The sequence below is a fragment of the Malania oleifera genome, chromosome 13 (assembly GCF_029873635.1).
Source record: "Malania oleifera isolate guangnan ecotype guangnan chromosome 13, ASM2987363v1, whole genome shotgun sequence".
In the NCBI taxonomy this organism is placed as follows: domain Eukaryota; kingdom Viridiplantae; phylum Streptophyta; class Magnoliopsida; order Santalales; family Ximeniaceae; genus Malania; species Malania oleifera.
In genome coordinates this window covers 8,144,543-8,160,978 of record NC_080429.1, presented here as the reverse complement: position 1 = coordinate 8,160,978, position 16,436 = coordinate 8,144,543, and the positions used below count along the sequence as shown (strand labels likewise).

Here is a 16,436-nt window from a genome sequence, read left to right as displayed (position 1 = left end):
TGATCTTATGCAGGATTTTTGCTGAAGATTGACATGTTTATATGGTGGAGAATGTCCAAAATAAACAGGTGCATCGTTCATCACAAGAGGCAGAAATTCTTGTGGTGAAAAACCTTGTTCCATAGTCTATTGCTTTTCAATTGGAGTACACTCAAAATCTCCATGCTTGATGCGAAGAATTTTTTGTAAAGAGTGTGGGGTAAGAGTTATCTTCTGGCCATAGATTTCAGTAGCAATTCTAACTTCTTTCTTTACCAAGTTTGAATAAAAAACCTTAATCTGATCTGGGTAATACCCCTTCACTTGGTGAAGAACGAACTTATCCCATCCTATAGTTTTGAACATTTCGAGAATTTCAGGAAAATTTTCTTCAAAGAAAGTGACATCTAGTACCTTGCAGAACATTGGATCGATTGTCGAAATGTGATTTTGATATATTGCTTTCGCATGCGATGAAACCAACCATTTTTCTATGTCATTGTTGCTTGCAGGCTTTGAAGAAGATGAGGAGGCTTTTTCTTTTCTTCCTACGGTTTTGGTACGAACCATTTTGAACTAGTTGAAGTTCAGAAACCCTAAATATGTATGGATTAGGGTTATGATGAATGATCATTGGGAGAAGCTTAGGAGAGAAAGAACTTTGAAGAGAGTTGTAGACACCCTATTTTTACCCAGGCCCAATATTATTATTTTTAATACTATTATTATTTTGCTATTATTATTATTATTATTATTTTTATTACTATTATTATTGTTATTATTATTATTATTATTTTATTATTATTATTATTATTATTTTCACTATTATAATCATTATTAATTATTTATCATTATTATTTTTAGTATTTTTTATTATTATTTACATTATTATTTTTATTATGATAATTATCATTATTTTAGATATTACTTTATTATTATAGTATCATTTTTATTATTATTACTTTACTATTATTTTGCTTATTTTTATTTTTCTTGATTATTATTATTTATTATTTTTATCATTAATATTATTTATTTATTATCAGTATTAGTATTTTTATCTTTATTATTATTATTATTATTATTATTATTTTGTTATTATTATTATTATTATTATTATTATTATTTTGCTCATTATTATTACTATTTATTTATTTATTATAATTATTATTATTATTATTATTATTTAGGGCTTGGTGTAGGGTTTTGGTTAGAAGCCTATATATAGGCTCTTATACACACAGCCGGGAGAGGGGCGCTGCACAGCACAGCCGACGCAGCGAAGCCAAAGAAAAAAAAAAAAAAAAAGGAGTTTGCTGTTTCTTCTTCTTCTTCATCTTCTTCTTTTGGCCAACCCCTGCGCCTCCAACCTTCAGTCTCCCCCTGGTTCATATTTCATCCTCGGCCAACCACCAGTCTCCACCGAAACCGAGCCCGTGCAGACATCACCAGACACCAGCAGACCTTGCTACAGATCTCCGGAAGACACCATCTCCTATCCGAAGCAGCACACAGCACACAGCGCACAGCACAGCTGCAACCGCACCTCCAGCCATCATCCTCGCAGCCTCCGGCCACCGCTGCAACGACGGCCACTCCTGCTCCCGGCAAGACCCCCCAGCAGCGGCGACTCCACTGCTGCAACACCAGCAACCCTCCGACGTCGCCGCCGCCGTGGCCACCTGTCCCTAGCCGTGGTCGTCCCCAACACTGCTCGCCGTCGTCTCTGTCTCTGCCTCTGCTGCCAGCACCAGCCCTCTGTTCAGCAGAAGTCTACAGCAGGTCCTCTGCAAAACTCGACAACTCCAGATCACCGTCACGACCACCTACCCAGGCAGCAGCAGCAGCAGCCGAGGCAGCAACCACCACTGCTAGCCTTCTCCCGGCCTCCCTCCGGTACCCCCCACTGTGAGATTCCTGCACACACAACACTCACACACACACACACACACACACACACACACACACACATACCTATATATATATATATATATATATTTATTTATTTTAGTGTTAGTGTTAATATATATGTACATATATATACCTATGTATTTTACATTGATTATATTATTATTGCTGTTCCTATATTATTAGTAGTATTAATATCATTATTTACATTTTATTACATTGTTTGTATTTAATTATTTGTAAAAACTACTATATTATTTGAACATTGTTATTAGTATTGTGATTATCATGTTGATTTTATTAGTATTGATATTCTATTGTTTGTCTATTATTGGCCTGGTTATCATATGGATTATATTAGTATTATACTATTTGTACATTATTCCTTAAATTGTTATCATATTATAAGAATATTTATGTTATTATCATCTATATTATTATAATTTGTGTGTTATTATTATCATCATTGTAATATTAGTATAGTATTATTAAAAAGGCAATGTTTATGTAGCATATTAATTTTTAGGGTTGTACACCAATTTTTGGTTTGATTTATTTCCGCGATTTCCCATTTAGTGGTCTTGTTAAATATTTACATATTAATGTTAGCTTTTAGACTGTTTCCATAATTTATCCGTTTGCTTACCCTTGTATAGTTACCTCTTGATTTTAGGGCTACTTGGTTTCCATAATTTGATGAGTAGATTGTTTCCTTATTTTTGATAATTTTGTTTCTATATGTATTGATTGTGTGTTCATATTAAGGTGAGTGTCCTATTATAAAAATATGCATATTATTATTATTATTATTATTATTATTACTATTATTATTATTTTACTAATATTGTTATCATTATCCCTATTGTTATTATTATTATTATTATTATTATTATTATTTATTAACCATATTGTTATTATTACTATTAATATTTTTGTTATTATTACTATTATTATCATTATTGTATTATTTATTATCATCATTACTATTGTTGTTATCACTATGGTATTTATTATTATTACTCCTAATATTAGTATCATTATCACTAGTATTATTTATCAATATTATCATTTCTATCATTATTTATATTATTATCACTATTTTTAGTATTTTCGTTATTTGGCCTTATATGCACTATAGCAATTATTTTATAAAATATTTTCTTGATTTATTTCCCTATGATTTTATTGCGAGGGTATGAGCCTTCGGGCATCATGTACCCTAAGCTCCGAGGGAATATATATATATGTATATATTATCTTTATTTATTTATTATTTTATTTATTTATTTTTTACATGTATTTATAAATTCATAAAAGGAGTAATTTAAAGAATTATTAGATTAACTTAGGGATAATTTCAAATTAATTAGGTACCGTTCGTAAGAACGGGCGCGTAGGGGGTGCTTGTACCTTCCCCTCGCGTAACCGAACTCCCGGCCCCAATTCTGGTAATGTAGACCGATTCTATCCCTAACGGGGTAGTAATCATGTGTTCTAACCGCACTAAAGGTTAGTGGCGACTCCGACCGATATCCATGTTTTTCCATTAAAATACTAAAATGATTTTTATTTCGCCGCCCGGGGCACACGCGCTCCCGGGACGCCGCGACAGCTTGGCGACTCCGCTGGGGACTTAGAGAGTCGAGCCATTAATTAATTGGAAGTTATCCCAAGTTTAAATTTAGTGAATCTTTTAATTACTCCTTATTTTGTAAATATTGTAATTTGTAAATAACTTTGATTAATTATAAATATTTAACTTCCATAATTTGTAAATAATCTCAATTAATTAAAAATATTTTGTTTCCTAATTTGTTGAACATTAAATGTAGATATTTTGTTTCCAATTATTCTGAATAAGCATATTAATTTTAGATATTGTGAATAAGCATATTAATTATAGATATTGTGTATACTAATCGTAAATATTTTGTTTCCTTATTTTTGTTTCCAAATTTTTTTATTTTTATTTTTTTTTAATAAACATATTAATTGCATATATTGTGTTTCCTTATCGTTTGAATATATGTATTAATGGTAGAAATCTTGTTTCCATATTGTTTATAGCATGTAAATAAATGTGGGGATAGCGGGATTAGGTTAAAAAATTGAATTCACACAAATTCACGCTCTATACCCGAGCTTTCCTTACTAGGACTAGATAGGAGTGTAATAGCGTCAGTCCCTTCGTGGCAGAGCTTGATGGGACCCGCGAACCACTCCACTCAGTGCGGGTTTTATTCGGACCCCTATGGGGGAGGATGAAATTCCAAACTGGGAACCTTTTATCAATAGGGTTAGAGCCTACCCACACATACTTGTCTATAGTCTTCCCTAACTAGGATAGAGCCATGAAGAACCCTGTATATACATACCTACCCTGGGTTGGGACATCCTTATCCCCATACTGTCTATTGTGTATATGTTGTGAGATACCTTGTATTATACCATGCATGCTGCATCCATTTTAGACTTACATACTACTTAGCCAGTATTCTAAAAAAGCCCAATAATGAGACCATGGCCCATCCTTTCAAAAAATGAAGCACTTGGCCCAAGCATTTTAAAATATGGGTTGGCCCAACCCTATTTAAGTAACTCGGGCCCAATTTTTTGAGAAATAACAAGTATAGGCCCAACCTTTTCCTAAGTAAAAACTCGGTCCAGGCCTGATTTTCAAAATGGGTCAAATCCAGATTTCCATAAATGGGCTTCGGCCTTATTACCCTAAAAATCCGGGCCCATATTTTCTAAACAATCCAAGCTCAAATCCTTTTAAAATTAGGGTCTGATCCCATCATGAAGTATATTGAAGCCCATATTTTAAAATACTTGAGGCCCAAGTGCACACTAAAGTCCACAAGTCCGCACTGAACAAATCCAACGGGTTGACCAACCTGGGTCAACCCCAACCTCAGATCATAATTTGACCCTTCATAGAATCTGAGATACATGAACCGATTGAGGGAAGAATTGAAATTAAATTGTGGCCCATCAATGATTGTCTTGAAATCTCTCATTAGTGGGACTTTTCCTAGAATGTTGACAAAGTAGTTAGTTAGGTTACATTGCATCCATGTATTCATGCGTAATTTCACGCGTAATCATGCACGCTAGGTCACATGCATGTTCATATCTCTATTTGTATGTATAATTGCACTAGTTACATCCATGCACAAACATACATTGCATCCATGCATTCATACCTATGCATTCACGATTCTAAAAAGGGAAGGTTTTGGTTTGCAGTGCCTAGCCACAGAATTCGTCTGAGCAAGCAACATTGAGACTGTCACGCATCAATACAATACCAGGAGAAGGGCAAAAGAAATGAGTGAACAATTGGAAGGTAGAGTCCTGGGCATAGAACAAGGACAGGAAGAATTGATTGAAAAAATGAGTAAAATTATGGAATTGTTGATGAACAAAGGAAAAGCGGTACAAAATGATTCTGAAACAGATATAGACCCTACTCATCCTCCAGGGTTCACCCTAAATCATGGACAAACATCAGCTTCCCTGCCGGGTGTCATGGGGGATCCAATGCCAAATATGCCTCCATTTATCCCAACTGTGCCTGCACAGGGGTTTCCAGTGGCAGGGACTTCCCCCTTAGCAACTCCTGATATGGGGATAAATAGACCTGAGTCTGAGCGTCGTTGTGACGTATTGGAGGAGCGCTTGAAAGCAATTGAAGGGTATAATACATTTGATTCCGTTGACCCTAATGACCTTTGCCTAGTACCAAAGGTCACTCTGCCGCCAAAATTCAAGTTGCTAGATTTTGAAAAATTCGATGGGACCCACTGTCCTCGGACCCACCTGTGCTTGTATTGCCAAAAAATGGCTGCACATACTGATGATGAGAGGTTGATGATGCATTGCTTTCAAGATAGTTTGACTGGAGCAGCTATCAGATGGTACATTCAGCAGGATCGAGCTCGAATCCGTACTTGGAAAGATCTGGCAAATTCCTTCATAGCTCAGTACCGCCACGTGATAGAAATGGCACCCGATCGCATGACCCTACAAAGCATGCAAATGAAACCAAACGAAACATTCAGAGAATATGCATATAGATGGAGGGACATGTCCATCCAAGTGAGCCCTTCAGTGGAAGATAGGGAGGCTATCTCCCTATTCGTGAATACATTGAAAGATCCTTACTTCAGGCATCTCCTAGGGACAACCCCCCATGACTTCATGGACATTGTTTCTACCGGAGAGAGAATTGAAACGGCCATCAAAGTTGGAAGAACCAAAAGTGATGATGCAGAAACTGACCCGAGTAAGAGGAAGAAAGACGAGGAAGCACAGATGATTCAGGGGCATCATTACCAAGAGGGTAAAACCCGGTGGACAAATAAGAATTTTGCTTACAAGCCCACAGTCCATCAGATAGTGCATTCAGGTGTGCAACCCCAAGCAGTTTCCTTTGGACCTAAGCCTATTTCAAGGCAGCTGAATGTTCAGGACACGGGAGGGAGCCCCCTAATGGAAAGAAAGAGAAAAGAAGTTCAACCTATTCCGATGACTTATGCAGAATTGTTCCCTCAATTGGTAGAAATTCAAATGGTTGCACCAATACCAGGATTGTTACTACAATCCCCTTTCCCAAGGTGGTACGACCCAAATGCTCGATGCGAGTATCATTCTATGGCAATAGGTCATTCAATCGAGAAATGTTGGCATTTCAAGCATAAAGTACAAACCTTAAGAGATTTGGGTCTGTTGGCAATTGATGTGGAGGAGCCTGTTGTGCAACATTAAAAGAATATTTTGAAGTTCAGATCAGTCAAAGAAGTACAACAAGTTTTGAACCAGAGATATTCTGCATATAGTCTGAATAAATGGGTTTACTTTTTGACCATGGAAACAGAGAAATACAAGTGGCAAGCTTTTGATTGTTCGCCCCCTTCAGGGATGCTTTTATTTTCTTTTGTTTTCTTCTTTCTTTTGTTGCAATTTATTAAAAGTTTTGTCTCCGAAATTTCCTTTTCTATCAAAGAAATGAAATTATGCATTTTCGTATATCACTTGCATCGAGAGTTCAATGTCCAAAATTTTGTTTACTCGTGTTTCTTGCTAAGATAAGGAAGATAAAATACCAGTATTCATGAACCAAAAGCAGGTGTTAGTTATGAAAAATTCAAGCTACAAGACGAAAATAAAGGAAGATGAAACAATGTTCGTCACTCGATGAGTTCAAATACTGCGAAGAAGTTCTGAAAGCCTCAGTAAAATATATGTTGGTTCCATGAATCTCATGTCAGTCCGCTAATCAAGTTTTGATCGAATGATAGATGGCCATCTTTGGCCGACCAGTTATCCCTAAAAAGAACCAAATATTGATTTACCAATTGTTAACCAAGTTGAGCCTAAATGTTAAACTAGTCTTTTCTTAAAAGCCAGTTCACCAAAAAGTTAACCTGGGTTGGGTCTCCTAGCGTTTGGCAAGTCATATGAGACAACAATGGGCTATCGAAATGATGGCAGGCCCTTTTTCTGCTACCCAAAAGAAATTCAAAGAAGAAATCTCTTGCAAGCCCTTTTGAGCCTGAAAAATTTCATTCTTAACCCGTCAAAGGATCACACCCCATACTGGGGCAGTTTTAAGAAAATGATCAGTCCCAAATGGAATTCAAATGAAAATGAAGTTAAGATTCCTTCATAAAAGGAAAAGCAAAAGTTGCGATAAAAGGAAGAAGAAAAGGAAGAAGAAAGAAAAATAAGGGACGTACTACATATGTGATCTTTGACCAAATTACCCTTGATAAAATCAACGATTTTGAGCCTTATTTAACTCTTTTCTTCTTTAACCCAAACCCTAGCCTGCATTACAGTCCAAATGAAGTCCTGACCAGATTGGTATACATTGTTGTGTCAAATGATTTGTCAGACGCAATATTGTGTCGGAACTACGTAATGACCTGATCCTGAAAGGATACGTAGGCAACTTGTCCAAATGACAAGTTCGGTCAATATCTTGCAAGTGCCTCAATTCAAACTAGGAGCATAAAACATCATTATGGGATGAGATTTTTGAGCCTTAGTTTTCCTTTTATTCTGAAAACCTGTATCCCTCATCCAACGTTTCGTCCCGAGTCTTAAAGACCATCTTGAGATCAAAACATTAGTTGGACTTGACTGAACTAGGAGCAACCATTAAACAAAAGGTTCTCAATGGTTTCACGGAAGAACAAGGTGGAAGAATAGTCCCCTAATAAAACTGGGGCAATCGGTTAAAAAAAAAAAAAATCAGTTATTCAGTTCGAAAAGTTAGCACCATCATCATTAGGGCTCTCGAATACTGGTATGAATTTTTTCCATTGAAATAGCAAGCGAACTCAGCAAAATATCTATTTTGTGCATATGACCTTTTGATTTAGCAAGTTGATGTCCTAAATGCATGATCATTCATCATTCATTCCCCCATCAAAAAAAAAAAAAAAAAAATCCATTCTTCAAAAGCTCTAAAAGGAGGACGGATGGTCAAAAGGGCCTAATCACTGACACATTCGCCAAAAGAGGATCCTTGTGAAAGACAAGTAAAATTGTCAAGAATAGTTACAGATGCACTCAAATGATCCAAACTCCGTGTTGAGTTCTAGTGACGCTGATTTGGGGTGCCTTCGTGCCAAAGTCAAATTTGAAGTCAATATCAGTAACAAACGATGGTAAATGGGGCAGATTTTGGGTTGAGTTTTGTTTGGACTAATTCCGATGCCGTCATATCAGAGTGCATGATGAAAACATAGCCAATATCAGTGGATGAGGATCGAAACTAGGCAATTTTTGAGTTCATTGGAGCAAATTCAAGAGCTTTCAGGACAGAATCAAAGTCAAAAACAAGGTCATGACCAGTGGCATGTAAACACTAGGGCAGATTTTGAGTGCCTTTTGGAATTTGAAACATGGCCAGAATCAGCAGGCACACCCAAGATCAGAGATTGGGTTGTTGATTACAAGCATGTTGGAAGGAGAAAAGATTCATGCATTACCATGCATTTCATTCATTACCATGCATTTCATCCATTACCATACATTTTATGCATTGCATAAGAAAGAAAATATAAAGGGCATCTCATTCAATATGCATACATCTTTGCATTCACGCATCACTATGCACACAGAACAACATTTCACTGCATTCTAGCATCTTAGGTAGCAACATGCATACATATAGCAATAGAGCACTATTCAATCACACTTGCCTGGTTGAATAAACTTTTGAATAATTCTTTTGCCTCATTGATTGAGCCATTCTGGTCTAGACATATTTTGAAATTAGGGCAACTGGCCCCAATGCACAGATTAACATACTTTGAAACTGTGGCAGTTGACCCCTTGGTTGTTGAGTCTCAAAGAGGGTAATCCAAAGACAACCAAAGAAACTCAGGTTTTCATTCCCGATTGATAATCCCTAATGGAATAATTCTGAGCCCTATGCTTGAGGACACTTTCTAAAAAAGCTCAAGACTTCGTACCCGATTCATCATCCCCCATACAAAGTAGCCATTTCCCTGGTCCAAATTGAGTCATCTACCTTAAAATTAGGGCATCGACCCTCACGTCCAAAATTGATGTTGTTCACGACGAAACCGAGGTGTTGGATCACCTCAAAGCTTTCTTGATTATCTCATTCATGAGAGCAGCTTCATCCAAATTATTTTGATTATCTTATTCACCTTATTGACCCTTCGCGGTCCTACCTTATTGACCCATCGCGGTCTCACTCTTATTGACCCATCGCGGTCCCACTTATTTTGACCCTTTGCGGTCCCACTTTATTGACCAATTGCGGTCCCGTTCTTATTGACCCATCGCGGTCCCACCTTATTGACCCTTCGCGGTCCCATTTTATTGACCCATCGCGGTCCTACCTTATTGACCCTTCGCGGTCCCACCTTATTGACCTATCATGGTCTCATTCTTATTGACCTATCACGGTCCCATTCTTATTGACCCTTCACGGTCCTACCTTATTGACCCTTCGCGGTCCCACCTTATTGACCTATCATGGTCTCATTCTTATTGACCTATCACGGTCCCATCCTTATTGACCCTTCGCGGTCCCACCTTATTGACCCTTCGCGGTCCCATTTTATTGACCCATCGCAGTCCTACCTTATTGACCCTTCACGGTCCCACCTTATTGACCTATCATGGTCTCATTCTTATTAACCTATCATGGTCTCATTCTTATTAACCTATCACGGTCCCATCCTTATTGACCCTTCGCGGTCCCATTTTATTGACCCATCGCAGTCCTACCTTATTGACCCTTCGCGGTCCCACCTTATTGACCTATCATGGTCTCATTCTTATTGACCTATCACGGTCCCATTCTTATTGACCCTTCGCGGTCCTACCTTATTGACCCTTCGCGGTCCCACCTTATTGACCTATCATGGTCTCATCCTTATTGACCTATTGCGGTCCTACCTTATTGACCCTTCGCGGTCCCACCTTATTGACCTATCGCGGTCCCACCTTATTGACCTATCATGGTCTCATTCTTATTGACCTATCACGGTCCCATTCTTATTGACCCTTCGCGGTCCCACCTTATTGACCCATCGCGGTCCCATCTTATTGACCCTTCATGGTCCCACTTTTATTGACCTATCGCGGTCCACTCTTATTAACCCTTTTGCAGTCTCACTTATGTTGATCCTTCACTGGTCAAGTTTGAGAAGCCACACTTTGGTCACTTTTGATGCATTGGGCCCGGTCCAAAATCAGCGTCTTTTATCTTTGCAGGTTTGTTGCTACAAATAACGTAGGAGAGTTCCTACTTTTACTTTGAAACAACGAAACCTACAAAGAGGGGCAGCTGTAGACACCCTATTTTTACCCAGGCCCAATATTATTATTTTTAATACTATTATTATTTTGCTATTATTATTATTATTTTTATTACTATTATTATTGTTATTATTATTATTATTATTATTTTCACTATTATAATCATTATTAATTATTTATCATTATTATTTTTAGTATTTTTTATTATTATTTACATTATTATTTTTATTATGATAATTATCATTATTTTAGATATTACTTTATTATTATAGTATCATTTTTATTATTATTACTTTACTATTATTTTGCTTATTTTTATTTTTCTTGATTATTATTATTTATTATTTTTATCATTAATATTATTTATTTATTATCAGTATTAGTATTTTTATCTTTATTATTATTATTATTATTATTATTTTGTTATTGTTATTATTATTATTATTATTATTATTATTATTATTTTGCTCATTATTATTACTATTTATTTATTATTATTATTTTTATTATTATTTAGGGCTTGGTGTAGGGTTTTGGTTAGAAGCCTATATATAGGCTCTTATACACACAGCCGGGAGAGGGGCGCTGCACAGCACAGCCGACGCAGCGAAGCCAAAGAAAAAAAAAAAAAAAAAGGAGTTTGCTGTTTCTTCTTCTTCTTCATCTTCTTCTTTTGGCCAACCCCTGCGCCTCCAACCTTCAGTCTCCCCCTGGTTCATATTTCATCCTCGGCCAACCACCAGTCTCCACCGAAACCGAGCCCGTGCAGACATCACCAGACACCAGCAGACCTTGCTACAGATCTCCGGAAGACACCATCTCCTATCCGAAGCAACACACAGCGCACAGCACAGCTGCAACCGCACCTCCAGCCATCATCCTCGCAGCCTCCGGCCACCGCTGCAACGACGGCCACTCCTGCTCCCGGCAAGACCCCCCAGCAGCGGCGACTCCACTGCTGCAACACCAGCAACCCTCCGACGTCGCCGCCGCCGTGGCCACCTGTCCCTAGCCGTGGTCGTCCCCAACACTGCTCGCCGTCGTCTCTGTCTCTGCCTCTGCTGCCAGCACCAGCCCTCTGTTCAGCAGAAGTCTACAGCAGGTCCTCTGCAAAACTCGACAACTCCAGACCACCGTCACGACCACCTACCCAGGCAGCAGCAGCAGCAGCCGAGGCAGCAACCACCACTGCTAGCCTTCTCCCGGCCTCCCTCCGGTACCCCCCACTGTGAGATTCCTGCACACACAACACTCACACACACACACACACACACACACACACACACACATACCTATATATATATATATATATATATATATATATATATATATATATATATTTATTTATTTATTTTAGTGTTAGTGTTAATATATATGTACATATATATACCTATGTATTTTACATTGATTATATTATTATTGCTGTTCCTATATTATTAGTAGTATTAATATCATTATTTACATTTTATTACATTGTTTGTATTTAATTATTTGTAAAAACTACTATATTATTTGAACATTGTTATTAGTATTGTGATTATCATGTTGATTTTATTAGTATTGATATTCTATTGTTTGTCTATTATTGGCCTGGTTATCATATGGATTATATTAGTATTATACTATTTGTACATTATTCCTTAAATTGTTATCATATTATAAGAATATTTATGTTATTATCATCTATATTATTATAATTTGTGTGTTATTATTATCATCATTGTAATATTAGTATAGTATTATTAAAAAGGCAATGTTTATGTAGCATATTAATTTTTAGGGTTGTACACCAATTTTTGGTTTGATTTATTTCCGCGATTTCCCATTTAGTGGTCTTGTTAAATATTTACATATTAGTGTTAGCTTTTAGACTGTTTCCATAATTTATCCGTTTGCTTACCCTTGTATAGTTACCTCTTGATTTTAGGGCTACTTGGTTTCCATAATTTGATGAGTAGATTGTTTCCTTATTTTTGATAATTTTGTTTCTATATGTATTGATTGTGTGTTCATATTAAGGTGAGTGTCCTATTATAAAAATATGCATATTATTATTATTATTATTATTATTATTATTACTATTATTATTATTTTACTAATATTGTTATCATTATCCCTATTGTTATTATTATTATTATTATTATTATTATTTATTAACCATATTGTTATTATTACTATTAATATTTTTGTTATTATTACTATTATTATCATTATTGTATTATTTATTATCATCATTACTATTGTTGTTATCACTATGGTATTTATTATTATTACTCCTAATATTAGTATCATTATCACTAGTATTATTTATCAATATTATCATTTCTATCATTATTTATATTATTATCACTATTTTTAGTATTTTCGTTATTTGGCCTTACATGCACTATAGCAATTATTTTATAAAATATTTTCTTGATTTATTTCCCTATGATTTTATTGCGAGGGTATGAGCCTTCGGGCATCATGTACCCTAAGCTCCGAGGGAATATATATATGTATATATTATCTTTATTTATTTATTATTTTATTTATTTATTTTTTACATGTATTTATAAATTCATAAAAGGAGTAATTTAAAGAATTATTAGATTAACTTAGGGATAATTTCAAATTAATTAGGTACCGTTCGTAAGAACGGGCGCGTAGGGGGTGCTTGTACCTTCCCCTCGCGTAACCGAACTCCCGGCCCCAATTCTGGTAATGTAGACCGATTCTACCCCTAACGGGGTAGTAATCATGTGTTCTAACCGCACTAAAGGTTAGTGGCGACTCCGACCGATATCCATGTTTTTCCATTAAAATACTAAAATGATTTTTATTTCGCCGCCCGGGGCACACGCGCTCCCGGGACGCCGCGACAAGAGTGAAGAGGAGTTGATTTAGAGAAGGGGAGACGAATGGACAGACGTCTGAGGGGTTTAAAAATATTGTTTTTAAGTGAAATGAACACTACCTGCCGTGAGACAGTTGTCTGTCACTAAGTTGAGAATCATCCATCCACTATCTTGTACACAGACAATAGCCTGCCAGTCGCCTGCCAGCTCTCTAGCAGTTGTCTGTCTTGAACAACTATTCTCTTCTCTCTTAATTCACCTCTCGTACATGTAATATGCTTGATTTTTGCTTTCATATGACTTTTTCTTTCAAAAACTCTCTATCATTAGTTTGTATGAATCTTTTTATGATTTTTTTTTTGCCAACAATGTTATTTAATTATTTATGTATTTTAATAAACACTATGAGTTTTTCAATGCTTTTAATCTAGGTACCCATACCTTTTTGGGTCCTGTAGGTTTCACAAGGGATGTTTCCTTAATTCTCCATAGTTATTTCATTTTCACATTCTTTCTCTTGAATGGATATTCAAGCTTGATATGTCCTTTTTTTCTTACATTGATAGCATATTGTATTAGTGTAGGCATTACTAGATATGGTAGCATAGTCTTTGGATTCTTTCAAAAAATAACTCATATAAAGATTCTTTTTCCTTGTATTTTTAATTACATTCAAACCAATGCCTTCTTTATTTAGAGTCATCCTTTGTGAGCCTATCATCTTGTCAAAGTTTGTTTTTTCTTTTGTAAAGTTATAGATGATCATTTCTTTATCTTCAACTTTACTTTTGAGGTCATTTATTTCTATGTCTTTCTTGTTATCAACCTTCTTTTGAGATTTCTCTAACTCTAGAGATAATTTTCTTATCTTATCCTCTAATTCATAACTGTATATATTTTTCTTATATTCTATAAAGGATAGGGATCCAAGGTCTTCTATCATTTTTTCATTCTTGCATTCTAATTCTTTGATTTTCAAGTCTTTTTCCTTTTCAGCAAGATTTTTGGATTCTAACTCCTTTGAATAATGTAAGAATTTGAACCAAGCCCTGTTGTGAATGATAATTTTATACTTGCTAATATCAATTTGCAGCCCTGCCGTGAATTTGCTTCTTCAATATGATGTTCAATATAAAATTCAATTACTCTTTCCAAATATTTAGAATATAAATAAACTTTGAGTTAATTTATCTTTGCGTATTTAACCAAATAACGTACTCTCGTATGGTTTCCGCAAAGAATGGTTTAACCAACGTACTCCCTTTTCGGTTTTCGCAACCCAAATCAAAATTGAACTTTAAGTTTGTTTGATTTCCAAATTTACGTAGTATATATGATTTTCAATTTAAATCATCCACGCAATTTAAATATGTACTGAAAATAAAGAGTAAGGGAAAGAAAGAGTGAGACGAATATTTTTATGAGGTTTGGATTATACCCAGCCTACATCCTCGCCTTCGGCAAACCACCAAAGGATTACTAAACCTATTCCTTTAACGAGCGGAACAATACCTTTACAACACTCCTTGGTTAAGGCTAGAGCCCGCCTTCTCCAAACAATATCTTCTCATCCAATCACTCCTTAACTAGGCTAGAGACCACCTCTCCAAATGATGTACCCTCGCTTGGTCACCCCTTAAACTAGTCTAGAGCCCACCTCTCTAAGCAATATCCCCTTGCTTAGTCAACCATCCAAACAGTCCTTAGATTCGTCAATCTACAAGATAAAAATCAAATAGATGTGTACAAAGTACTTGCTCCTCAAAGAGCTGGTTAGTACAACAATTACAACACAACTAATATACTTCGAAATAAATTCAGAATTGAAGCTCCAGAATTGTATCACCATAGAGTTCTTTCAATAAATGAAAGAATTAGAAATTGAAGCACTAGATTGGTGAGAAGATCATCAAGACTTCAATATATTTCATGCAAGATGGCACCAACGGAATTGAAAGAATTGAAGGATATGTTAGATAAGGGGTTTATTCGCCCCAACGTGTTGCCCTGGGGAGCGCCAATTTTGTTTGTGAGGAAGAAGGATTGGTCGATGAAAATGTGCATCGACTACAGAGAAATTAATAAAGTAACTATCAAGGATAAACACTTGCTTCCCCACATCAATGATTTGTTTGACCATCAACAAGGGATACATATTTTCTCGAAAATAGATCTATGGTCTGGGTACCATCAGGTGAAGGTCAGGGTGGGGGATGTTCTAAAAACAGCATTCCAAACTCAGTATGACCATTATGAGTTCCTGGTTATGTCATTTGGACTGACGAATGCTCTTGTCATATTCATGGATCTGATGAATATGGGTTTTTTATTAGTACCTAGATCATTTTGTTGTATTTTTATTGATGATATTCTGGTGTATTCAAAGGGCCCTGAAGAGTGTGAAGATCATTTGAGAATAGTTCTTCAAATACTGAGAGAGAAAAAAATGTATGTGAAACTCAAGAAGTGCGAGTTCTAGGTAAAGCAGGTTACCTTCCTTGGACATGTGGTATCCAAGGGTGGTATTTTAGTAGATCCGAGCAAGATTGAGGTAATAGATTGGGTGCAACCGAAAAATATGTAGGAAATCAGAAGTTTTTTGGGATTGGCTAGGTACCACAGGTTTGTTGAGGGCTTCTCTAAATTGTTGGGTCCGTTGACTAAATTGACTAGGAAAGGTGTGAAATTTGAGTGGACCGATGAATATGAGCGGAGTTTCTAGGAGTTAAAGCAACGCCTCATCATTGCACCAGTATTGATGATTCCTTCAAGTGAAGAGGGTTTCGTAATTTACAGTGATGTGTTACATAAAGAACTCGGCTTTGTTCCGATGCAGTAGGGGAGAGTTATAGCATATACCTCACGATAGTTGAAAGACTATGAGAATAATTGCCCTACCCATGA

At 36.1% G+C, this 16,436-nt stretch overlaps 1 protein-coding gene across 1 annotated transcript in view; it reads right to left on the bottom strand.

Annotated features, from left to right (window-relative positions):
* Window positions 1-1,374: 1,374 nt before the first annotated feature.
* LOC131145669 (uncharacterized) overlaps window positions 1,375-16,436 on the bottom strand; it is a 31,907-nt gene continuing 16,845 nt past the window's right edge. The window contains exons 2-5 of the mRNA XM_058094870.1: window positions 11,846-11,932; window positions 11,487-11,773; window positions 1,810-1,885; window positions 1,375-1,752 (exon numbers count right to left, since the gene is read on the bottom strand). Coding sequence (XP_057950853.1) covers window positions 1,375-1,752; window positions 1,810-1,885; window positions 11,487-11,773; window positions 11,846-11,932 — 828 coding nt within the window. The remainder of the gene's footprint in view (window positions 1,753-1,809; window positions 1,886-11,486; window positions 11,774-11,845; window positions 11,933-16,436) is intronic.